This window comes from Lepeophtheirus salmonis, chromosome 14 (assembly GCF_016086655.4).
Source record: "Lepeophtheirus salmonis chromosome 14, UVic_Lsal_1.4, whole genome shotgun sequence".
NCBI classification, from domain to species: domain Eukaryota; kingdom Metazoa; phylum Arthropoda; class Copepoda; order Siphonostomatoida; family Caligidae; genus Lepeophtheirus; species Lepeophtheirus salmonis.
Genome location: NC_052144.2, coordinates 15,988,282 through 16,015,427, shown reverse-complemented (window position 1 = coordinate 16,015,427; position 27,146 = coordinate 15,988,282). Strand labels below are relative to the sequence as shown.

Sequence of the window (27,146 nt, the reverse complement as noted above, 5' to 3'; positions counted from 1 at the left end):
TAGTGCTAAAGTTTTGATAGTAGCTCAATCTCATTTTTAAAATTTTTTGAATTATCAGAACTCAAATTTGTTTTTACCCATATTCCTTTTATTAATGTCCCTAGAACCAAAAAGAAAGTGATATCCAAATGTAGTGGCCAAATATTAACTTCAAATCTTGTCATCATAGCTGGAAATTGCATTGATGCTTCTGAGGATCTATTTGGTATATGAGCTTCAAATTTCAATTTTATCTATAGGTGAATCAATTAATGACTACTATCTGCAGTAACCCCAAGTACCCCACCCAACTTGAGGGATTGGAACTATTATTTGAGGGATTCCTTGGATGTATTGGCGGTGGTTTTTAGTAATCCCACACCACCCCCGGCCACTCCTAGGGCGTAGGGTATTCAACCATATTTTAAGAGGTTCTATGCTATTTATTCTCCACCTCCTCCTTACCAATCCTCTTGATTCATTTCTTAGAAGATTGGATTGAATTTAAAAAATTGCATTTTAATAATATTACTCACACTTGAAGGTACTCCCTTGAAGTATGAAATAAACAAATATGTTTTGATATTTGTAATAAATGATATTAAGCGAATCATAATGTGATATTATTCATCATGAAGTTTGACCAAAATACCGGCAGTTTTCCTAGTACCGTTGCATGATTATGATGCAATCATTTTATGGCGTCATTTTGATGAAGCTGCCCTACCCTCACTTGTAATTTGGTTCCAGTACTTTTGATAATTGAGCTGTAAAATTACATTTAAATTATTAGATAAGGAAAAACAGTTAGTCCCATTGTTCTTTTATGAAATGAGTTAGTCAACAAAATCCCAATTATTTGAGATATTTTATGTAGTTGCCAAAAAGGATTGTCTCCCGGGATCTTCTTACTTTTTACTATCGGGAATATTGCTGTGAAATTATTTAAATTAATAGATTATTGGAATCCTTTTTACCCATATCTTTCGAATCAGAAAGAGTTTTTTTGGTAATTGGTTTATTTTTCTGAAGACTGAGAAATTGTTCATGGGCCTATTTCAGGTCTAAATAGGGCATAATGTATAGTATCGAACTTAGTTATTTTGGAACACCTCATGGCATAATTATTTTATACCATTTCTTGGTATAATAACATTTAAAAAAAAAGTATACTATTCACAATTAAGATAATGATTATTTTTATTATTTTGGTGGATAAAATATATGTTGTGTCAACATAAAAACAATCTTGAACAAAAATAGGAAAAAGGAGAAAATCTCTATAAATGTTTTACTTTATATAAAACCTTCACCCCAAATGTGCATATTTGAGTCAATTATAGGCTATGTATTCAAATTTGTGGGATGAATTAAGATACCGAAGAGTATTAGCTATAATTTAAAATATTTATTTTATTTAAGAGACTTATATTGGCCCCCATGTGATCTCTTTCAAATCAAATCTATCAAAAATTAAATTTTTGGGAAAAAAAAATCCATAGCTATGTACAGACAATAAAATTAAAAAATTTTTTTTTTTTAAATTCATAGTTCCCAAAAAATTAAAGTTTTCGGATAAAATATTTGAAAATCTCGAGCTGTTTAAAAAAAGTTTTCGGATAAAATATTTGATTCTGAGCTGTTTAAAAAAAAATTCTTAAATATTTTATCAAGGCATTAAGAAAAAAAAAAGCCTTAAAATCCTTAAATTGATTTTTCATCGTTTTCACTAATTTTTTTTTAAACTGTATTAAATACCAAGTAAAGAAATGTTTTAAAGTCCCATCATAACTTTTATTTGATCCGTTACATCCTATCTGGGGTTTTGAAGACTATCTTGAGATGACATAAAATTTCAACAAATGGTGCGATTAAACGAAGCAACAGATTGAAAAAACAGATTGAAAAAAAACATTAGACAGGGTAAAAGATTAAAAATGTATCTAAACTAAATATAAATTATGTCAAATTGATTTCTTCAATTTAAGTAATAAACATCCAGCATTTCTACGGGGATACCCAAAACCCTTCCAGACTTCCATGCACGCTTCCTGCAAGAAAGGTACACATTTTTAAACTTTGCCGCGCCCGACACTCTTCCTTCACCATTTCTACGTTCTTGTGATACAACAGGAAGACAGAATACTGAGAGTAACTCAACGTTTTAAAGGCGTATTGCGAGTAAGGAAGAGTTTTATGGAAAGCTCACTATCAAAGAAAAAACCATATTGTAACCCCGATATTATTTTCTGACCTGAAACCCTCAATTTATTGCCAATACTATGTAGATGCTGACTCATAGACCTTGCCAATAGAATAAATGTTTGGACCTCATTTATTCACAAGACAATTTTTATTCTTTTCAAAATTCCCCTATCCCTTAACTACTATATGATGTACAATTAGAAAATAGAGAATTAAAATGCTGGTAAATAAATGTAGTCTTTATTATGTCCCTGGGAGTCCCATGGTATGTAACTTTTATTTATCAAATTAAAAAAAAAAATTATACTGATGTGTATTTAAAAATTATTTAGGACAAAGTGAAGCCCTGGATGAGCAATATAGTTGATTAAGGCAATATGTGTTCCAATGGCATTCAACTCTAGCTCATAAAGTCAAAATAACAGAATGAATGGACAAAGGTTAATATTTTTGTTGCGTCTTGACGAGGGAGAGACACAAGCTTATTTATAATAGGAGAGATCCAGGATGACCAAGAGACATGAGGAGAAGAATTCACGTGGAGGAATAATGTAACACTGTTTATAAGATCATGTGTATTCTAACTATACTCTAATATATTTACAAAAGACGAGACTATTTATAATACGTAAAACACAGTACTTATAATACATAGACGAATATACAAGAAGATAAAAACATGTAAGGAAATATTAAATACATAACAATTTTTGATTTTTGGTAGCCTGAAACCTGTTTCTTTAACTCATCCAATATTAACCCTTTAGATCTCTATGTCAAGGTCAAATAAGAAATACAAGTTTGTGAATTTTCTAGCAACTCAATCGCAACATTAAAGGCTACCAATAAAGGGTTTAGAGCAGCAACTTGTTGCTGCCTGCAAGATCTTCCAACATTGCCTTGAGCATGTAATTAAGGTCAAAGGATATCATATAGAACAAGTAGTAAATATAATATGCAAATTTTAAATTTGATTAAAAAGTTTATATATGTAATCTTTAGCATTTCATCCATCCAATCTATCACAGATATGCCAAAAAGAGATTGTGAAAGGACTCCTCCATCACTTTTTCTTCAATGTCAATTAAAATGATCCTATTGAAAAAAAATATATATCTATATATATTAAAGGTGCAACATTGACAGGGCACACATTAAAATGTAAACTATATTAGTATGATCTAATGTTTAAAAACATAAAAATAATTATTGTAATACTTCTAGTTAGTATCAAAAATGCCCAATAACACAATTAAATGAAAACCCTAATAAATTAAAATATTCTGCTCCATAAATAATTGTCCCTTGTATCCGCTTTATATGCTTTCCATCTTATACACCTTTAATACTAAATTAAATAATTATAAACTAATATTAATAAATGAAACATAGCAATACAATTAAGATAATACCACTACTCATCATTATCTTTACTAATTGATAGCCAATCATCTAGTCTAGAAACTTTAACATATTCATGCTTGAAAAAAAAATTATGTTACTTAAATTCATTCTTAATTTTACCATAAGAGCTTCCCAGATAGCGTTGGATGTATTATGTACAATTTCATTATCATATTTTTATTAATTCGGAAGCTATATGACATTGACGTTTTAAAAATATATTAAAGTAATCAAAAGATCATAAATAATTAATAAATATTAAACCATCATATTTGAGAATGGTGAGGTATCTAATCGTAAGAGCCAACCCCTTAGAGGCAGTAATTGGTTCATAATCATGCCGAGAACGTTTCCCACTAGAAAGTTTGGCACCAACCTATCAATTAATTATAAATTGAAAGTTATTGTCATAAGGTATATAGGTATTAGATAATTACTTTGGATAGTAATACATCAAACAATTCTTTCGAGATACTCATAAAATTATGATAGACTCCTAGAATTTGATTGTTGTAGGCTCCTTGCTACGTCAGTTTAGAGAATATACTTAACCCAAGGTAACTTGAAAAACAAGGTATGTAAATTACACATATTTGGACTGATGTGTACAGTTAATAATATTGTAGAGAAAAACGCGTGCAAGGAGAAGGGGGAAAAATACATATGGTATCATTGCTTAAAATACTGATATGATTATCATCTGCCTGCTTTCTTATGGTTTTTGAGGGTATAACGAAAGTATTTATTAGCAAAATGTTTAATGAAGATATACTACGATTGACTTTGACATTTTTTATCCGTTACAGTAGAGTTGATTACAATCCCCCTCCATAAAATTGTAATTAATTATTAACCTTAGTTCCATTTCGAAATTAATAAATATTTTATACTTATTACTGATAACTTAATCGTCATTTGGTGTGGATGAATCAAAACATTTTTATATGTATTTCTATAAATGACATCAGTACCAACATCTTCCATTAATTTAATGATGGTTCCTCGGGAAGGGATAGGTTCATAAACTTGATTTTTTAGATGAATATCCATGCTCATGATATGAGGATAATGAGCGGTGTGTAATTCTAGAAAGGGGACTAAAGGCACATTTATATCGACAAATCCGACAAACCATCTGTTTCTCATCTGGTAAGTATTTTCCAAATTCCTGGGCCTCCATTTTCAGAAATCCAGACAGATGGCGACGTTATTTTAGGCATTTTATTCAGTTCTCTATCGCCTATCGCCATCTAACATTATATTAATATTGAATAATAAAGGCGGGAATGATAACGTTTTGATTGATAGAAGAAGATGTATATTATTTAATCAATGATGGCATAAGTATTTCTTCTCTTCTCCTCGCACGCATTTCTATTTTTACCAAAATTATCACCCTTACTGATGTGTATCTTCCACCACGCGTTTTCTTTTTTCTTTTTTTTTTTCCTTTGTCGATGGAGTGTAACGTCACAGCCGATATACTATTAAATTCATCGATTGAGTTAAGCGTATAATTATAAAGTAATAATTAAGAATAAAATGTTTTTCAGTTTATAGACAAACTTAACCACTTTTTAGAAACAATCTCCAAAAGTGTTGAATTTGTTAGTTAAAGATTTATGTTCTGAAATGAAAGCGAAGAAATTAAATGATTTTTTAAGTAAAAATATTAAAATAATGTTAAGACATATGGGATTATTAAACTAAAGGCCTTCAATATTATACATATTACAATCTGATTGGAACTTTAAATATATACAAAGGTATCCAAAATATAAATTGTTATAAATGTAAAAGTTAGGTACGGTTTCTGCATCTTTTACAATATAGGTATTTCATAACATGATAACTGTACTGTTGGTTATGTAAATGCTTAGAAGTTGAGGATTGTATCACACTGATGCACTATGTGCCCCGAGAGTTCTAAAATGGAACTTCTTATCCATTGAAATCATCATGGGTATATAAGCTGGACATTACTCCAAGCATGGCCATATATTATTATATAAATTAACTTGTGGAATACTAAAAAAGTATCTGTAGTGTTATCCAATTTATACAATGGCCTCTGAGATCTTAGGACAAAGGTAGACTTTGGTGTTAATCTGTCTCAAATATGATGCCTAAAAAGTCTGAAAATATGCCTTGAGTTAGCTGCAAAATATTAGCAATTGAATATTTCTTACCAGTGATATGTCAAAGGGATTCTGATGATGATCGATGCAAGTCACATTATATTTAATTAAAGGATTTCAAGCTAAAACGTAATTAACAAACAATAAATTATAACGATTTTTTAAATGAAATAAAATACTACTTTAGGATTTCAATTTAAATTGTTGAGCCACAATTTCGATAATGATAATTTATTTTAAAATTTTGAATCAATCTTTTTAAAGTTGATACACAAGGAGCCGGAAGAAGGTCACTTGACTGAATGTATCTGTAACCTTTTGAGGAGAGATACTTGAGTACCAGTCCCTGAATAATATCCTCTTTATTCAATCTAACAGATCCTTCCTGCTTACGATGAGTTTAGTTTTGTTATGTATTTCATATTTCCTTTCATGTTCTTATCTTCTTGTATGTGTTATAAGTACTGTATTTTACGTAGTATAAATAGTCATTTATTTTGTAAATATATTAGAGTATGGTTTTGTATTATAAAGAATACACATGATCTTATAATAAGTGTAGTCTTATTCCTCCACGCCATTTCTTCTTCTCATTTGTCTCTTGGTCATCCTGGATCTCTCCTACAGTAAATAAGTTTGTGTCTTTCCCTCGTCAAGACGCAACATTGGCGACGAGGATGGGATCAGGATCACGTGACCTCCCTGCTGTGGGATCGTCGTCGTCCTGTTGGAGTTGGGTAGCCCTTTTTCGTCGATAGGGAGAACGCTCGTTCATCTGCGGAAGGCGGAGCAATATGGACTGTGCCTCAGTTTGGGCCTCGTGGAGGAAGGAAAAGAACGTTGGTCACTTACAAGAAGTGAAGTGCGTGTCCGGGTCAGGAACCCCATAATTAAAAGTGGATTTAGTTTCGGTTCTCTGCTGTTCCTACTCTCCCGTTCACATCATTGGTTAATGGATGTGCAACGGTCTCTCCTCTGGATCATCCCGAGTTGGATGAGGGTACATCGAGCAAGATGTCTCCCAGGGACGATCAGGGTGCTCGTGTCTCTAAAACCTCGTTAAGGGTGAAGGTTATGTCTCCCAGGGACGAGCAGGGTGCTCGGGTCCTTAAAACCTCAATAAGGGTGAACGGTAAGTTCTCCCAGGGACGAGCAGGGTGCTCGGGTCCTTAAAACCTCAGTAAAGGTGAACGGTATGTCTCCCAGGGACGAGCAGTGTGCTCGGGTCCTTAAAACCTCTATGAGGAGTATTGTCCTCCTTTCTCCTGTGCACGTGCTGAGAGCACGGCACGTCTATGGAGATAAAACTTTGCTGTACAAGAAAGAATGGTTTGTCCGCGCCTGGACATGGATGGAGCGGATCTATGGGCTGCTGTTCATGGAGCGGAGCCCGTGTAAGCACCGTCATGGATTTGGTGCTTGGGGGGTGATGTTATGTATTTCATATTTCCTTTCATGTTCTTATCTTGTATTTTCTTGTATGTATTATAAGTACTGTATTTTACGTAGTATAAATAGTCATGTATTTTTAAATGAATTAGAGTATGGTTTTGTATTATAAAGAACACATATGATCTTATAAACAGTGTAGTCTTATTCCTCCAGGCCATTTCATCTTCTCATTTGTCTCTCGGTCATCCTGGATCTCTCCTACTATAAATAAGTTTGTGTCTCTCCCTCGTCAAGACACAACAAGTTTGAAACTTGGTATCATTTTTTCAAGTCCTCCTTTCATTACCTGTAGAAAATATGAATTAGATATTAGCTTCTTATTGCTTTCTTCAAAATGATTTGCACAAATTTTGGGTGTCTTTCCAAGGCACCCAATTGATGATAAGTTATTTTGGAAGCATATGAGTAACTAATGTGGTTCCATGTTGTTGTTTTTTTCTTTTTTGTGGCATTTTCTCTTCTCCAAACTAGGTTAATTTTAAATCACAGAACTTATTGATTTTGACTAGAAGAATTGTTATACACGTATATTTTCAAATTCTCGATAGATGTAGTTAAATTATTCAAGGGGCCATTGAGTAGTAATCCGCCTTTATTATCTCTTCTTATTCTTCTTCTCTAAATCTGATAATCTCCTGTAAGTGCGCAAAGGTACCAACATGATATAGAATAATAAGTTTGTCAACAAGTTCGATTTTAGAAAAATGCCATTTTAAGGTATTTTAGGAAAGAAATAGCTTCACACTTTCTGTTGGAATTCCAGTTTTAAAACTTGTTTACTCCGCTCCTGAAGAGCTGGTGAAGGAACACTTTGGAGACAAGGTGAACATAAAGGACTTTCTCACATTTGCTTCCAAGGATAAAGTACATCATCACGCAGTGATCTTGAAAATATAATTATGCATCTACACCATGGAGGCATCCGGCTCCAAGCTGGGCGGGTACGCGATAAATATTTAAAAAAACTGTAATGACATTTTAAATACAATTAAGCTTTCATTAATATTTGAATGCGTTTATATGTTTTTATTGTCTTATTGTATTATATTAATCAACAGGAGCCCAGGACCACCGATAGAAAGATGAGCAACGTGCAAGAATAAGATCAAAGTATGATTTACAAGGAAGACATGTATATTCCCAATACATAAATGATGACCGGCTATTTATACTATGAATACATGAGTCATGAAACAGTACTTAACATATATATATATATACAACACATATCAAGTAATAAGAAGAAGAGGAAGAAGGAGAGAGGGGAGAAGGAAGGAAAGAAGATGTAATTACACTACAGTAACTCACTGCAACATGTTTCCAGTATTTCAAAATATTAGGGAAAAAATCTGGTTTTAAAAACAATTCACCCTCCCTCGAGCCAATTTGCAAATACATTCTGGTACTGCTGATGCATACAAATACTGAAAAGGGATTTTCTAGATAATCTGGATCTTGATTAAGAGGACTACGTCTCCTTCAACTCCTAACGGTGGACAATCCTATCTCCATTCAATTTGATATAAAAATAGAAAACATAATGGTGATTACAAAGCCCTTAAACAGCGTGTCAGAGTGCTTAGATGTTTCTATTGAGTCCAGTTAGAGTCCTAAGCTATTTCATTTTAACCCAGAATTATAAGGATCCGATCCATGGAGCATAGGCGTCCACATGGGAGGGGGGCGGAGGTTGTAGTCATTCCTCATTGATAATTTTTATCATTTTATCAAATTACTGTATTGTCAAACAAATAATTAATCGTTCAAATTTAAAAAAAATGTAACATCTTAAATTTAATATTTATAAGAAGAAAAAAAACAAAAGTCTGAAAAAACCTAACACGGACAGTGTTAAAGTGTCAAAAAAAAATTTAAACACGCCTCCTTGCTCCACCAACAAAAAAATTAAATATTGCCGTAGCCCCTTTAGTGTCAAGGCTTAATTTTTTGCTGGATGTGTCACTTCCTTACCTTTATTTTGTCACGCAGCCTTTTATGCAAAAAGATAGAGAAAAAAGGCTAGAAATCATCTGGCAGCTGGCCAAATAAATCAATCATACCAACTGCCATTTATCTCTTAATTACTTCCAGACTATCACTATCGTATTATTTCTCCACAATTTTTAAAATGAATTTTATTAATATATATTTCATACTAAAATCCTACAATAATATTAAAATATTTTATTATAAGTGTAGCTATACATTTTGAATATGTGTATTATAACAAAAATTTATTCATAGAAATAATAAAATGCCCAATATATATATATATAATAAGTCGAGAAGTCAACCAAAAAAATTTGAAACGGAGCATAAGTGTAGTACTATAACTTATTACTTAGTTTATTTATCAAAAATAATAAAATATAAATTACCCATAACGTATCAAGTCAGACGAGGAAATCGATAGGTGACAACAATAAGGTATTTTTGTGCTAGGGAGGCAACACTGTGGTGTATAATAGTTTTCGAGTCTGAGTCGGTCCCCGACCCCATGATTGTGAGATCAAGTTTAGTCGCAATTTTTAAAAATATGTACTTAATTCTATGTCGAGTCGCAAGTCTCTGTGATCATTGATACCTTGTTACCTCATTAAAATAAAAATACCCTATTTATTTTGTTGTGATCTGTTATTCCCTCTTCTCACTTGATACGTCATGGCTAGTGTTGTGTCGGTCATTATTTATGACCGCCGTCTAGCCCAGTCCTACTGGTTGGTCCTTAAACAAGGTAAAATCGATCCTTCGTGACGTCAATGAGAGTGTTCCTCCTCCTTTTAATTATTCCTTTATATAATAATAAATCATATAACCAAGTAACAATATAATATTTTGTATTATAATGAAAAATATATGCAATAATCTTAATGCATATTTAACATATCTTATTTTGGCTAAATAAACCATGGATATTTTTATGAAAAATTCCATGGGCCGACAGTCCTAAGGTCCGGTAATGGGTATGATTGACTTATTTGGCTAACTACTAGATGATTTCGGGCCTTTTTTGGGTTCTTTTTGGGATAAAAGGTTGCGTGATCCAATAAAGGTAACGACGTGCAAGATAAACTCATGAGTTTTAGCTATTAATCAGATTGAAAACGACGCCTACTCTCAAATAGAATCATAGGAGCATGATTAAACGTAGTAATTTTGAGCATATAAAGGTGGTAGTCTTTGAAAGATTTACCTGGCTTGGAAACATACTATACATGTTCAAACCTGTTTTCAACTACATACTTTAAGCTTATTTTATAAATTATATTACGCATCAAATTTCTTTACACATTTATTTAATGTTTCTATTGCTTTATATTATAACAATTGATACTAGGAAGATTAATCCAAAAAAGGAAATTTAAATCTTATGTAATGCAAAAATACATAGGTCATTATTATATACAAATATCAGTATTTTTAAATTTGTAATAAAGAATAATGATTGGTAAACAATCTCAAGGAGGTACAGCGTTGAGCTGTTTTGAATTAATATAGTTTAATTGCTTAATGGAAAAAAGTTTTGTATATACATAATGTATAATATAATGCATATAATAATTATAATATATTTATCTTATATATTTTATGATTTTTAGAACATAGTTTAGTTTTATTGAATTACTCCAATCCCTCAGCAAATTTATCCATATTTAAATATTTCAATGTGATATCCCAAAGGATCTTTTGATTGGATAAATCGGAAGAAAAAGCGGCTGGCTCTGTGACCATGGAATTCTCTGTATATGCACCGCCCTGGTTATCAAGTTCAGAAGAGAGAGCAGCATGTAAAATAGATTCAGCTCCTTGCTCAGGTGTTTTCATTAAAATGCCGGAAATAGGTTTAAACAGCTGAAAAGTATTTAATATAATGACCTGTTATTAAGATACATAAACAAAGCGTAACAACGAAATCCGGGGCCTCAGATTTACGGATTTACTCTGCAAATTTGATGACAAAATTTGCAATGCTTTTCTTGTGGTGAAGTATACATATAAACGCATCCCTGAGTAGCCCAAACACCGTCATGGTGTCAACAATAGAAGATTTCAAGCCTATTACATTTTCAGAGGCAGAACGCAGGTGCGCTGATGTTATTATTTTTGGTGATAAACGATCTGGATATTAGTAATGATATGATGGTCTTAAATATGACATGGATCGGCAGGAAAAGGATTGCAGAGTTGAGGAAGGCCCTGGTGAAGACCAAGAACCCCAGAAATTACTTAAGGATCCCTTGGACGACTGTGTGTCCAGGGATATTTATTCTCATAGCTCACTCGACCTGAATCCGATGGATTATTTCGTCTGTAGCTACCTTGAGTAAAAGGTCAACAGAGTTCATCACACCATCAAGATGTCCTTGATCAACTTAATCGAATGCCATAATTTAGATATGGCCTGTGCTCAATTCAGTACCCAAATCGATGTCGTTATTGAGACTAATAAAGGATCGATTGAGTGAGATATATTTTCAATGATTGTATCTGCTGCTAAGTTTGTCTTTTTTGAATTTATCGGTAAAAAGCAGCGTATTTCGTTGTTATACCCTGTAAATATAAAGTAAAGAACTTACAAGACTCGGAGTATTGACATAAAGATCTGTAAAAATCATTCCAGGATGAACAGCAAAAACGGAGATATTTCCTTTATATTTAGGTGAACCATCGATTTTGGATTGTAAGTAATTAGTGAACAAGACTTGAGCTGCTTTGGATGTTGCATAACTACCCTGAGGTGTATAAAAATTCTTTTTTTGCAAATCCTCCCAGTTTGTGCTCAAATATGCCATACAATGAGCGCATGACGACACATTCACGATTCGTTTCTGTATTTTGTCAAAAAGGAGACTTGTTAATAGAAAATGTGATAGGTAATTCGTTTGAAACTGGGATTCAAATCCATCTTTTGTCTCTTCTCGAGGAGTAAACATAATTCCAGCATTATTGATAAGAATTTCTATTTCCGATGCTTTTGTACGAACGTCTTCAGCAAAAGATTTAACGGATTCTAAACTCTGAAGATCCAGAGGAAGAATAAGATATTTTGCAGAATCATTTTCCAATTCTTCAAGCCTTTTTTTGGCTTCCTCAATTTTACGACAGCCTAAAAAAATATAATAATTTATGTATAAACTGTGATTACATGAATATCTAGGGTTATGCTAAAAATTACCTAAAATGACGAAATATTCCAACTTTATAAAATGTCTAATCACACTGAGGCCTAATCCTCTACTTCCTCCTGTGATAACAACAATCTTTTGAGGGTTTTGATCAAATTCTAAAAAAATATTTGAAAGGAATTGTTTTCAACATAAACATTAAATCAGCTGGAACCTACTTTCTAGGGCCTTGTGAGTATTGAATACGCTTTCTTTAATCATATAATATGATCCAATAGCATTCATAAAGAGTGTTTCATAAATTGTTTGAAACATTTTGAAGAAGCAGGAATGGATTAACAAACGATTACTTACAAATCAACCCGACTATTCAAGTTGCATCTCAGACATGAACTACTACAAGTTACAACACAATCAAGTTGCTACATGTTTTGATGTTTGAATAGCTCTTAGAAAAAAAAAAAAAAAAACCCAAAAAAAACGCTCTCTCAAATAAAAATTTGACGTTATGCGTTGGTAGGTTGATGTATGGAATAATAAAAAGGGAAAAATAAGAAGTATTGACAATTTTATCTCAAGGTTTTAAAGTTTTATATACTTTGGTACTATATAAAGGGGAACTTGCAAGTTTGGGAAACCCTGGTATAAGTAAACTTAGATAGTTAGATTTTCTCCTTTTTAGCTTTTTCATACATAAGGGAAGGTGGGGCAAGTCACTGCCCCGGGGTAAGTTGATACACCACAGAATATCTTTACTTTTAACATATTGATGGGGACACCATTTTAACTTCTCATTAAGTTTAATAAGAAAATTTTGGTAAAGTGGACGAGATTTATGGATCAAAATTGATATATTTGTCAAATTTGCATATTTGATGTCACTACAGTTTTTGGTTGAATATCTATGTTTTAAATGGTTATCTTATTAATCTTCACCTGTTGGAATTGTTCATTAGACATAAGTGAATGATTTGAATAATTAAATTTGAGCATTTTTTTTTTTTGCGTTTACTTCTTGATGACTTTTGAACTGAATGGAATAGGGTTGTCCAAGTTGAGACACTTTTTAAGGGGCAAGTTGATACTTGTATCAACATTTAACATGCTCCTCTTCTGCATGCACAAACAGTAGGGGAAGGTGAGGTAACATAACATTATAATATATTCAAGTTGGTCGATGGGAAATTTTTGAAAAGCATTGTATCAGGCTTTAGAAACCCGAGTATATTCCCCTTAAACTATGATATTTTAAAAGAATCGGATTTCATAGCTTCTGAAATGACTGAATGTGAAATACCAACCAAGAGTAAAGCATCTTTTCTGTCCATCTCTTCAGAAAATTCTTGTAGTCCAATTCAAAATGTCAAATCGTCATTAATAAGTGAATTATTTCCTAAAGTACTATGACCTATGGCCCAACAAAGACCATAAAAAAGACGTTGGAATGTATCATGTTCTATTCTCACAAAAAAACCACCAAAACATGAATGACAAGGATTATTTATTATTTAAATTAGGGTTATTATCTATGGGCTAAGTGAAATATTTGTGTATTTGGAAAGCAATATGTATAAAATTATTATTGTCTTCATAAAAACATGACAGTCTATTTATTGACAAGGGTGTGATGTATACCTAATTATTGAATAAATTTGAATAGACTTGATAATTTTCATATCATCAATATGTCGATTTATTTCATTGTTTCTTATCTTAATCAGTCGTTCAATTACATGTAGCAACTTGCCCCTGTCCTGAGGTAAGTTGATACATTTGCCAATTTTTATATTATTGAAAAAATGAAAAAGAATATCATATATATGCATACTTAAATTTTGTTGGGTCACCCTTTTGGCTACCTAGCTGCAAAATATTAGGCAAAATAGATGGTTCTGAACTTTTTGAGGACGTAAAAACCAAAATGTGTATCCACTTACATCACCTTCCCCTGTATGTATGAAAAAACAAAAAAGAAGGAAATCTAACTATCTACGTTTATTTATACCAGGGATTCCCAAACTTTTTCAGGCTGGCACCCCCCCATAAATAAAAGTTATTCTTCCAAAATGAAAATAATGGGTGTATTTGGCTGTTCTACCAAATATGATGATGGAAAGCAATAAAATATGTTTTCACCATCTTTCATAATACTAGAAAGAGATCAGATACTTTTTTTTTTGTAGCCAAAAATCTTGGTATGATATTTTTTAACTTTGGACTTGGCTCAATGTAGTTCTTGGGTACATTCTATAAGTTTGCCCGCAAGTCATACTTTCTCTTTCTTACTTGAAATTGGAGACAGTGATAGCAGATAGCCTTAAATCAATTATTGTGGTCTTTAAATAATAATGAAATAAATTTGAAACGAAGAATACATTATTGTAGTTGAAAGAGAGGAATTTCCACTCAATCAATCACAATTGTTCGAATAAGTTTCCACGTAGGATTAGAGAATCATTAGAGTTTGTACTGTATATTTCTATTTCTATATGTTTATAGTACTCACGGTAACATGAGTTATTGGATTTGATGACACAGAAGCTCCTCTTCATGATACCAATTACATTCATCCTGTAATTATGCAGCAATGGTTCATGGTAGATACAAGAAAAAGTTGTTGTGCTTTACTTAATTTGATGTGATCTCCTGCGGCCTCATCTCTCAGTCCACGTATAACTTACTCCACATAATGTGACCTTCCAGTTACTTTCAATGTAGCTCATGCTTCAAAAAAAAAAAAAAAAAAATCTGAAGCCCCAAATTTTTTTAACATATATCTAAAAAATAAACCTATTTTATTTCATTACTGTTTTAATCATTTTTAGTCCTAAGTAGAACCCAAATGATGAAAGTTATTAGCAAATAATAAGACAAACTATTTTGATCACATATTCATTGTAATAGCCTAATCTACTAGTAGGCTGTATATAGAAGTATTTCAAGATATTTTTCTGGGACAAAAAGACCATGAAGCATAGATATTCAGGATCTGGAGCTCTCCTCCTGCAATTCTTCTGCTCACACTTGAGTGTTGAATGATATTACTATATTCGATCATTATCTAATCTTAACTTACAATCTTTTATTTTTTTAAACAGTTTCACAAGTTACTTCGATCTTAACATGGGTAACTATCCATCAATAAATAAAATACTATGCTCAATTGAGTGGTTCGAGTATTTTACCTCTTCCCCCCCACTCAAACAATCCTGAGACTGCCTGGACATTAATAATAAATAAGTGCACTGAACTTTTCAGTAGGTATGAGGTGTATTCAAACAGTAAAGTTACTTCCAATTCCGCGGACAACGTATATTTCATATACGTTGACCGCGAAAAAGAACATATATTTATTGTCTGTCAAGAGGAATCAATCTATTCGTCTCCTTGCCTCAGTTTTCCTGTTTCTTCGCAAAGAGTTCCTAGGAATGCCTCATGAAGAAAATAAGAGCTCAAATCGTTTGGGATGATGATTTTTTTAAGATAATATGAATATAGTTAATGCATGAATTACTAATATGTTTAGTTTGTTAGTGAGAGGCATAATGGTTTGAAGTATTTTGTACTGTGTTTGACGATTTTTTGATAGTGAAAAACATAGATACATTTGAGTAAAAATTGAAATTAAATTGACAACGGCATACGGTTAAACTTTTCTGAGAAAATTTTTTTTTATAAATTGTACAAACTATCAGAAAAGTTGCTGACGATATTGACATATCGGTTTGCTCGTGCCATAATTTTTTTTCCCATGATATGAGTGACAGAGAAGGGTGTCATTACTTTTAGTAATAATGATAATTTTTATATTTTATAAACACAAAACTTAAGCCGACCTTTATAGGCTTTGATTACCGCCGCTAGACGAAAAATAAATAAATAAATTGTCGATCCGAAAAAAAAAATAAGTTGTACAAATTTTAAGATTTTGAGTACATATTACTTATGTTTTATGACGTCAGTGAAAACGCACTATTCATAATTTAAAAAAAAAAAAGACGTTTACTCACATCATTAAAAGAGAACCACTCAGTACTCATCCTTACCTTACTATACCTGCCATAGAAAAAATTCTTATCGTGTACTTTACTATAAGTGTAGCTTGTTTCAGATGGAGCTTCATCTGGTAAATAATCATATGAAGTTGAAATTTAATTATGGTGTAAGGTCCCTGAAAAGATGGGAAGTAACTATTTGGAAGCACGAAATGACAAGTGCTGTATTTGTTTGAGTCTTTCGGAGGGAGTCAGTGCTGTGGGAGTCATTGGATCTCTCTTTCACACGGGAGGGATTGCATTGTTGTGTAGAACGGATGATCACAAATATGTTATACCATATGAAGAGTTGGATGCAATTAGTGATACTCTATTCAATGTCGTACTCCTTGCCATACATTCTCTCGGGATTCTAGTCAACTTATTATTGTGTAATAGACATTCAACTATTTGTATTAATTTTTACTTTTTACGATAGAGGGTTTTCATGTGACTCTTACTGTTAATAGGCATCCTGGGTACCTAAACAACCAAGTTTTATAAGAATAAAACGCTTAACTATTCTTGCATATCTAGATTTCAAATATCACCTTTCTTTGTCATCATTTAAAGTGTTACTACGTCTTTTTTTGAATATTATTTTGATAAAGTTTAATTACTATCTATGTCAATGTGTCCATTTTTTGTTGTAAAAATATAATCTATAAGCTGCCTTTAAGACAGTCTTGCCTTCTATTATGATACTACAACTAGCGACGTCAGTGAAAACGCTCTATAAATATGTGTTTTCTCATTTTAAAGTAATATTAATTAGTTGATTACTTTATATTTCAGTCATTGGTGCCTTCAATAACTATCGATATTGTCTTATTCCCTGGCTCCTATATGAGGGAATTATATCAACCTTTTTACTCTCACTGAGTCTATACTATCTCATACTCTATCCTGTAATAGCATCCACTCTACTCTTATGGTACAGCGTTGCGATGGTTCTCTGTTTCTTAGTAATCATCTATCACGTTTACATAGTTCAGGAACTCCTCTATAAGTTGTGGATTTCAGAATTATATCAAAAAAAAGTTATTGAGGAAAATGTTTTAGCTTCTCCAACTGAAATAACTTAACGCCTAAGAAGGATAAGATTTTATACGTATTTATTTATTTTCTTACCACATATAAAATACATCATAATATATGTATTTCTATCATTAAAAAAAATTAATTTCGAAGCCTTATCTTCTTTTTTAATGAAAGGTGGGCTTCTTTTTTTATTGTTGAGATGATTTTTTAAAGACTTTTCTTAATATTTTATTTTTATTGAATTGTGATGCTAAAATAACTTTTTTTATATCTAGAAAACACATTAATTTACTAAAATGTAGAAAAACTCTGTAAAGCGCAAAACTCCTCCTAAAACAATTTTCTAATTGTACCACTAATTTCCACTAATTTCTGCTGTATGTTATTAGTAAAAAAAATATTTACCTTTTCCGTGACATTGAGCCTATGATGTATACAAAGTGCATTTATTATTCCTACCAAATGACACTTATTTGAATTAGGTATCTCCATTTGTTCCAAAGTTATGGTTGATTATGTATTTTTAACATTTTGTATGAACTTGTTGCCCTCTCAAAATTTAATGATCTCTTACTGTTAATATACATAATATTCTAGAATTTTTTTCCAAAAATCGGCCATGAACTTTTATTTTGAAATCCTCATGAAATAAAAAAATAGATCGACAACGGAACCGAAAACTAACCAAAATTAGAGTGTTTCCAAATTTTGTATTGCATCAGTTATTTATATTCGGGGAAATTATCATCTCTTATTAATAATGGTTACATCGTCATCGGGTTCTCGGGTAAATATAGTTGTCCAAGGTCCTTTCTTTCTTTGCCTTTTGAAAATTTGAATTTAATTTCCAGTTTTGTTGCTTTCTTATGTAGATAAGAAAGCAACACAAATAATTTTTTTAGACAAAATGTTTAATAATTTTTTGTTCAAAATGGAAATGAAAAGCTTGAAAAAACATATTATGGTAGCCCTCCTTCTATAATGTTAATTATTATTTAGATAGTAGTTATTAATTATTATATTCATTGAATAGATAGTCTTATCAAAGACAGAGCATGAATTGAAATGACAAAAATTATAAACAAAGGCCTTTAATTGATATCAATTAATATAAAAATTCAAATTCAATGGAATACCTTATTTGAGGTCATAATACGTTGAGTCAGCTACCTTCGAAAAATACAAGAGTCAATAAATGAAAACAGCTTAAAGATAAATACACAACATCCCTGTCTAAAGACGGCAAAATTTGTTATTTTTTTGTTTCAGCTGTCATTTGATTGCTTAAATAACCTCATAATTTAAAATAATACGGAGAAAATTGTAATTGAATGCTACTCCCAAGTTTTGGGGTTCCCCTCTGAATGAACCCGTTATATCAAATATTAAAATCAATTCATTTTTAAGAAGCAAGCACTGGGTAATTTTTAGATTATGAGCAACTATTATTTCTCCGACATGGATAATGCTTTTTTTTTTTTTAATGTTATATTGTTAGAAATACAATGCACGGGATTTTTCTATTTATACACATTATATACTAGGGGTAGTACTTGGGATTGCACGGAGTAATTAGACATCGGCTAGAACACAAATTTTGCTTTAATAATATAGAAGATAATTCCCAACGAAATCCTCAGTGTTATTCTCTGTTTTCATGGACAGTCTCAAACGAAACTACTCAAAGCTTATAGCAATTCATATATTGTATTCTATCCTCAAAAATAAAAGAATAAAAATAAGAGTTTGAAATTTTTTTTTTTTTTTTGGGGGGGATTGATGAGTACTTTAATCTTTAGAGCACTCACTAATAAAAACAAACAAAATTCATTTTAACATACCAGTGTTTATATTTAATTCAAATCTTAACATATACGCACATAAAGTATAAGATACATAAGGCACCAATAACAAAAACAAAGAGAAATAGCTCCTCTGAACACGCCTCCAATCTTTCATAAATAGGACTATATTATATTTTCTTATTTCGAAAATATCTTTATTATATACATCATGAATCTCCATATACATTGTGCCCGGTGACTCGTTTTCATACATTCATAAAGTCAAACTTTGCTTCATTTAATGAAAGATAAAATTATAAAAATGAGGGAAACATTTTTGTGTCTCTCCACATCCACAACTGACAAGAAGAAACGGTGCAAATTCTTTGTTAGTGAGGTATCAGGGTGGGATTGAATTCGAAGAGTATATTTTTAAGTAGTGAACAATTCCCAACAATTATTGAATAATTATTCCGTTGTTGGGAGGAATTGGCTAAATACCAACTGACCATTTTAAACTCTCCTAACGAAGTTAAACGGAGGTTATAATTTTTCTTTCTTTTTGCCTGTTTGTTTGTCGGTTGGTCACAAGGACTATGACAAAAGTTAGAGATTGATTTTGCTCTAACTTCGTACGAAGATTATATACGGTCAGATATATCTGCTGGGCAAGACAGGCAGATTTTGACAAAACACACAACCTCTCATAGTCTATGACGTCACTATTGATATAATTTTCAATTTATTGTATTGTAGCGACTGCAGGGTAAGATTTTTTTTAAACACGCAACCACCATTTACTATGATATTAAAAACGTGGTGGAAGTCAAACACCAGTCGTACAGGCATTATGGTATAACCTAGTATTTCTATTAACATTGGTATCTCGGACAATTTGAAGAATGTTCTAGAGGAGAGATGCTTAGCTATCATGACGTTTTATCAGATCTACAAGTCACTGTGACCAGGGGGAAACAAATACATAGGAGAGAAATATTCCGATGTCGATTTTAATTCTACTCTAAGTCCAACAAGGAGTTATATATATAACTCTGATACAACTCCTCAGTTTACTCACCGTCGTTTATGAGCACACGCAAATCCTCAAGCCAGTTTTTTTTTATTTATATATCCATGATAACTTGTATGTAGTAGAAAACGAATTCCACTTCTAAGGAATGAAATAATTATGATAACAGCATAGACAAAGAAAATTCAGCTTTCAGGCTGCCAAATCTAAAAAAAGGACAAGCTAATAAATGCGATCAATTAGCATCACTAATCCTACAAACGACAATATGTATAACTAATAGCTAAGGATGCTAAATTGTAAAGAAAAAATGAGCACAAGGGGAAGGAAGGAACGAGGCTTAAGCTATTAATTAATTAGGAACTGTTTTAGGATCATCTGTCTGTTATATGATTTTGAGGGGAAGAAAATGAATTACTGATTTAAAGAGGAGAACCTTTTACATTTAAAATAGCAAGTGCGATAATCATATTTAAATTCATATATATATATATATGAATTTTATTCTGCATTTTTTAATCAATTTACACCAAAGATATGCAGGAATGCTTACTTCAGATGTAGAAGTTAACTCCACGTAAAAACAGTTTATCCTTTTCTAATTTTTAAACTTAGTATTTCATATTAAAAAAATGACATCCTTACTAATAACTATCTCTGCTCTACCATAAACTCACACCTTTGTTGAGAAACCTTGTTATTTCATTCTTTAATTCAAAAGATTAGTTATTGAGTCTATAACTTATTAACAGGTGATAAAGCAAATATATAACACCTATATATTATGTCCATTGCACGAATGAATCAAATACATATTTTTAATTTCATACACTTTTTCATTACAAACTCATTTAGAATGACTTTTATCTCTTTTAGGTGGTAAAATTTATAAATACTAAGTTTTATTAAATCAGGACTCCAAAAGCATACCATCAGGCTTGGAGATAGAACAGAAAAATGAACGGCGTTCACGCTTTTCGGTTCATTTTTGAACGAACGATTAAAAGGGAAAAAAATGAACGATGAGGGGAACAAAAAATGAACGGCATTCACTCGCACTTTCAAAAAAAAAGAATCCTTGCAACCTTGCTGTAGTCACCAACAGATTCCCCAAGGGTTGTATGAGTGTATGCTACTTACTTAGCTCGGGATAACTTCGTCCTAGTCACCAATGAAACCAACTTAGGTTTTTATTAATGACATGTGGAATGAAGGGTACTGTTCCAGGACGAGCAGTATGATTATGGGTTTTCTTCTTTGATGATCCAGGAGTGACCAAATCTTTATTATGACTGGATTCACTGTCAATTTGCTGAAGATTTTTACTACTTGTTTATCTTTCTTTTTCAGCCTTCTCTTGCATTTTTTTATATTTAGCTCTCGTAATTCTTTGCAATTGGTCTAGGAGGCCAGTTCCAGATAAAAACCACCTTATGATTAAGTTATATCAGCTTTCATGGGCTTAATAAATTTGATATCAACTTGTTTTTCATAATATGCTCTGCATTTCTTGTCCTAAGAGGAAAAAACCTCGGCAGATCCATTTGAACGTCTTCCAGTTTCGAAAGTACTTTTTTGATGAATGGCAATCAATTAGTGATTTTCGAATTTTGTAATTATTACCAACTAGTTCGATAATTTTCAAAAATATTTATATGTTTTACATAAGGGTGCACTATTTACAGCAAGGGGGTCAATTATACAGCCTTCAGGCCAGAACCGACCGGCAATGATGCTCAATCAGGCCTGAAAGATAATTGCAGAGTGAAAAAAATACATAAAAGATACAAAAAAAATTATTTATAAATTCTTATGTCCAAAATTGAAACCATATCCTTTATTTTTGTTCCATTCCTTTTTTTTTTAGTTCAATTTTTTTTCTATTTCATATTCCCCTTTTGGCAAGTCTTCCGAATATATTTCTGGCTAATCTGATGGTAAATCAAACTTTGCTCTTTATTTCTTTGCTTCGTCCATTTTACCAAAAATGTAGTTATCAAAAAAAAAAAAAAAAAAAAAAAAGTTGGTAAGGAGTGTAGAATTTTTCAAGAAAAATGGAACACATCATATTTTTTCACGGAAAAGCAAAGAAAACTACTGTGTTTGGTATGTTTGCAACATGTTTCGGTATGCAAGGAATATATTATTCGGCGCCAGTATAAAAGTCACGACAGCATGAAATATGATATATTAAAAGAAATATGAGAACAGATAAGGTCAATATATTTCTTGCGGATCAGAGGAAACATTCGTTAACCTTTGCTCGGATTCGAAAAGTAAGTGAAGCATCAGTAAAGGCCAGCTACTTAATTGCCAATGAAATAGTATTAGTATCAAAGCCGTACTCTGACGGTGATTTTGTTAAAAGATGCATGATGAAGGCGTCTGAACTCGTATGTCCCGATAAGCGACAAGACTTTGGCAATGTCAGTCTGACGAGGAATACGATAGCAGAGAGAATCTTGGAACTATCGGAAGATTTGACCAGTCAATTGAAACAAAGATATGAGTGTTTCATTGATTTTCCGTTGCAATTGACGAGAGCCCTGACATCAAGGATGAAGCTCAATTGGCGATATTTATCCGTAGTATAGATAATACATTGACAGTTATTGAAAAATTTGTTGAGTTGGTGTACATGATTTAATCCTACGAAGTTTTGGTTCTTTGTTGTTCCTACTTTCCCGTTCACATCATTGGATAATGGATCCGCAACGGTCTCTCCTCTGGATCATCCCAAGTTGGATGAGGGTACATCGAGTAAGATCGATATGTCTCCCAGAGACGAGCAGGGTGCTTGTGTCCCTAAAACCTTTATAAGGGTGAAGGTTATGTCTCCCAGGGACGAGCAGGGTGTTCGTGTCTCTAAAACCTCTATGAAGAGTATTATTCTCCTTTCTCCGGTGTGCATGCTGAGAGCACGGCACGTCTATGGAGATAAAAATTTTATGTACAAGAAAAAATGGTTTGTCCGTGCCTGGACATGGATGGAACGGATCTATAAGCTGCTATTCATGGAGCTGAACCTGTGTAAGTACCGTCATGGATTTGGTGCTTGGGGGGTGATGTAATGTATTTCATATTTCCATCCCCCTTCTTCTTCTTATATTCTTATATTTTCTTTTATGTATTAAAGTACTGTATTTTACGTAGTCGTGTATTTTGTAAATACATTAGAGTAGGTTTTTGTATTGTAAAGAATACAGAGGATCTTATAAATAAACATTGTATTATTTCCTCCACGCCATTCCTTGTCCTCATGTCTCTCGGTAATCCTGGATCTCTCCAACTATAAATAAGTTTGAGTCTCCTCTCCCTCGTCAATACACAACAGGAGATCAGTCATTTCGTGAAAAAAAAGGAAAAACGGTTCCGGAATTACAATCCCAGGAATGTCTACAGGATCTTGCATTTTTTGTTGATATTACTGGGCACTTGAACAACCTTAATAAAATGTTGCAAGGACACAAAAAAAGTTGTTACACAGTTTTATGACAAAATAAACGCATTTAAATTGAAACTGGCTTTATGAGAAATCCAAATGGAAAGGTGCGGCCCTTCTCATTTTCCATGCATGATAAATGTGTGCGAAGAAAGACCTAATACAGACTTGAAGAAATACAGAGACAATATTGCAGGATTTCTGGCAGATTTTAACAAACAATTTGGTGAACTTGAGACATAATTTTTAGTTTTTAGCTCACCTTTCACAGTTAAAGCCATTAATCTTCCGGTCGGCATCCAGATAGAAGTAATTGATCTGTAATGTGACGCAGATTTGAAGGACAAATTTAACTCCGTTGCTATGGACACATTTTATCAGTATCTAATACCAGGATACCCTAAATTAACAGCTCTTGCGGCTAAAATTATATGCATTTTTGGAACAATTTACATCTGTGAACAAACCTTCTCAGTTATGAATATCAATAAAACAAAATTGCATTCTAAAATAACCAATAACACTTAAATGACATTATAAAAGTTACAGCCAGTCAGAACATCACACCTGATGTTGATACACTCGTTCAGGAAAAAAGATGCCAGATTTCAGGAGAGAAACTAGTCCAGAGTAGATTCAAGTTTTTAAAATCATGCCTTGCTATTTGAATTTGCAGGTAATTTTCAGATAAAAAGATTGTAGATCTTTAAGAATGTCTACTTATTGTTTAATTTATTAAAATGTGCAATTTAGTGTCCTTATTTTTTCATAATCCTTCAAAAAATTCATGAAAAGTGTAGTTTTTTACTTTTTAAATTAAAATTTTATGCAATAACTGAAATGTATTGCAAAAGTGATATTGAATAAAATTTTAGTTAAATTAAACAATTTACCTTCTCTTTTTTACATAAGAACAAAGAAAATACATGATCTTGTGGTTTGTTCAGAGCTAAGTATACTATAATTTTAATAGCCTGGCCTACCCTGAACGAACACATAACACTCGTGTGTGTGTGACCAACGATGTGAAATGAGTTTGACACCCCTCATATACAGTGTACCTTGTGTACAAAATATGATGCTATATCCACACACCTACAATATTTCATTAATACAGCTACATTATTATTTGTTAGATCAAAATATGTTTATGATATACATCATGGAGCACTATGAACAGTGCAGCCAGTGACTGCTTTTCATATATTTATACATTCACACCGACAAAGAGACAAATTTTGCTTTATAAATATAGGTATGTGCTGTTGTTGTTGTTTCTAAATCTGTTTTTATATTTCTTCTAAGACGTACAGTTTTTAAGATAAGCTAATTTTGTTTTTTATAAGATGGATCTTGTAGTAAATCAATAATTTTGATACAACCTCTGTATATTTAAATTATATTTTTTTAATAAAAAATAGATCTACGAGTCTCAAAATTTGTAAACATATCTCCCTGTTATTCTTCTAAAATGAAGTATAACATAAAATATATTGTCCTTCTGTGTAACGTAATAAAATGATATCCATTCCCCTTGCTATTTCTGTCCATTTAAACGAGATATATGACAGTATGGAAATACTTCTAAAAACAATTAAATATGACAGTTATGAATAAAAAGAATATGGATATCTCAAAAATGAGGGAATGCACATGGGTAGGCAAAACAAAAATTTGAAATATCCTATGTCTGTGTGACAGTCTTGCCACTATGGAACTGGCAGAAGAACTTATTGAACTTTATTCCAACAGTGGAATAAGCATAGAATTTGAAGTCAAGGATGACTTCCCGAGTCAAAAGCTGCAAGAGTTTATAGAACTGCACATTTGGTAGCGACTTAAATGCTGTTACACTTTAAAACAACATAATTTGACAAACAAGTTTTTTCTACCCATGTAAATCTCAAAACGAAATACAGAAATCGGTTGGATCCACTAGACAGGGTCCAAGTAGTATTGCCATAAAAAAATATATACTGAGACTCTTGTATTAAAGATGAAAGAGTATCCTATTTCCAATGCCAGAGAGCTGATATAAATAAAATAATCAAGTTTTCAATATTTTCTCATTAGATTTATTTTTTATTTGTGTGCTATTCTAATACCGGAAGAGATGATAAATATTTTCTCCAATTATAATGGAGTCAATAACATTTTAAACTCATTCTAGTACTAATTTATTATTAAAAAGTAAGAACGATAAATTTGACTTCCTGAAATATGTAACCCCCTATACAAAACGTCATCGTTAGCACAACTTTCAAATCATTGTCAATAAAATCTTTGTCCTCTTTTCTTTTTTTTTCTCTCTAAACCTTATAATCTCCTTTTTTTTAAAGTGTGCAAAGAAACGTACCAACATGCAGCGACAATAATTCTTAGAACTATACGGTGTTTATTTTTTTACGTGAAGTAGTCGTTTTTAGAAATAGGCTATTTTAAGGCCACCATGGGCTTTAAAGCCAGAATTTTTTTAACCAAACCCGTCTCTGGAGTCTTGATATGTAACATGAAATATTTCAGCAAATCAATTAATTGGTTTGGCCGTATTTACCAGGCACACACACAGATTTTCACATTTAATAATAAACTAAAGTAGGTTTGTCCGGGATATTAAGAACTTTTCCACTTAATATAACACTAAAAATAAAGATTGGTGTTGGTATGTATTTTTACACCCTTTTTTAAAAGATATATGATATCATCGACCCCAATTTTGTTATTTTCCTAACCTAAATCCATGAGAGCTCTATATTAACCTTTAAGGATCAATCACGGAATTTTTGAAAAAGGGAACACTTATGCATCTTATATGAGAAAAATATAAAAGACGTGATTGGTTGAGAAAGGGAAAAGATTTGACAACCCCATTTTTTACACCATAGCTCATTAAAAAAATCGCATGATTATTTCATGCGTCTAGAATTCCATGGGTCAATATTTACCACTTTGAAAAACAATGATCAAAATGGATATTAATATATAGCCAACGTCGCAACACAATTAGAAACGCATCATGTTACAGTGCCATAATTGTTGTATATGCAAGTAAAGCTGATGTTGATCTCTTGTGTAAAGTAGTATGTTGCAATATACAATATTTAGTTATTATAATTATAGTTGATAATATTGTAGAGAAAAACGCGTGCGAGGAGAAGGGGGGAGAAAGACATATTGTATTATTGTTTAAAATACTGATGTGATTCTCACTGATAATCACATCAGTATTTATCAGTTGTCTGCTTTATTATGATTTTTGTGGGTATAACGAAAGTATTTATTAGCCAAATGTTTGATAAAGATATACTACGCATAATTGACTTAGACGGTTTTTATCCGTTAAAGTAGATTTGAAAACGTCACACTCCATGAAATTGTAATTCATTATTAACCATATTCTCAGAATAATAACTAATAAAATAACAGAGTTTTTTCTGGTTCTGACATGAATTCAGTTAAATATGTCATAACTTTAAGTTGCTAAACAAAAGCCATACGCGGAGTTTAATCA

General features: G+C 32.0%; 1 protein-coding gene and 1 long non-coding RNA gene across 2 annotated transcripts; one reads left to right on the top strand and one right to left on the bottom strand.

Annotated features, from left to right (window-relative positions):
• Nucleotides 1–10,457: 10,457 nt before the first annotated feature.
• On the bottom strand, nucleotides 10,458–12,740 carry LOC121129051 (polyprenol dehydrogenase). The gene is made up of 4 exons (XM_040724717.2): nucleotides 12,523–12,740; nucleotides 12,355–12,462; nucleotides 11,756–12,285; nucleotides 10,458–11,030 (listed from the first exon to the last, which is right to left on the bottom strand). Exons 1-4 carry the CDS (start codon nucleotides 12,617–12,619, stop codon nucleotides 10,800–10,802), a joined length of 966 nt encoding a protein of 321 aa, XP_040580651.1. The 5' UTR covers nucleotides 12,620–12,740; the 3' UTR covers nucleotides 10,458–10,799.
• Nucleotides 12,741–14,821: 2,081 nt separating this feature from the next.
• Nucleotides 14,822–18,617, top strand: LOC121129052 (uncharacterized). The gene is made up of 2 exons (XR_011783608.1): nucleotides 14,822–16,730; nucleotides 17,134–18,617. It is a non-coding gene; the product is annotated as an uncharacterized lncRNA (long non-coding RNA).
• The last annotated feature ends 8,529 nt before the right edge of the window (nucleotides 18,618–27,146 follow it).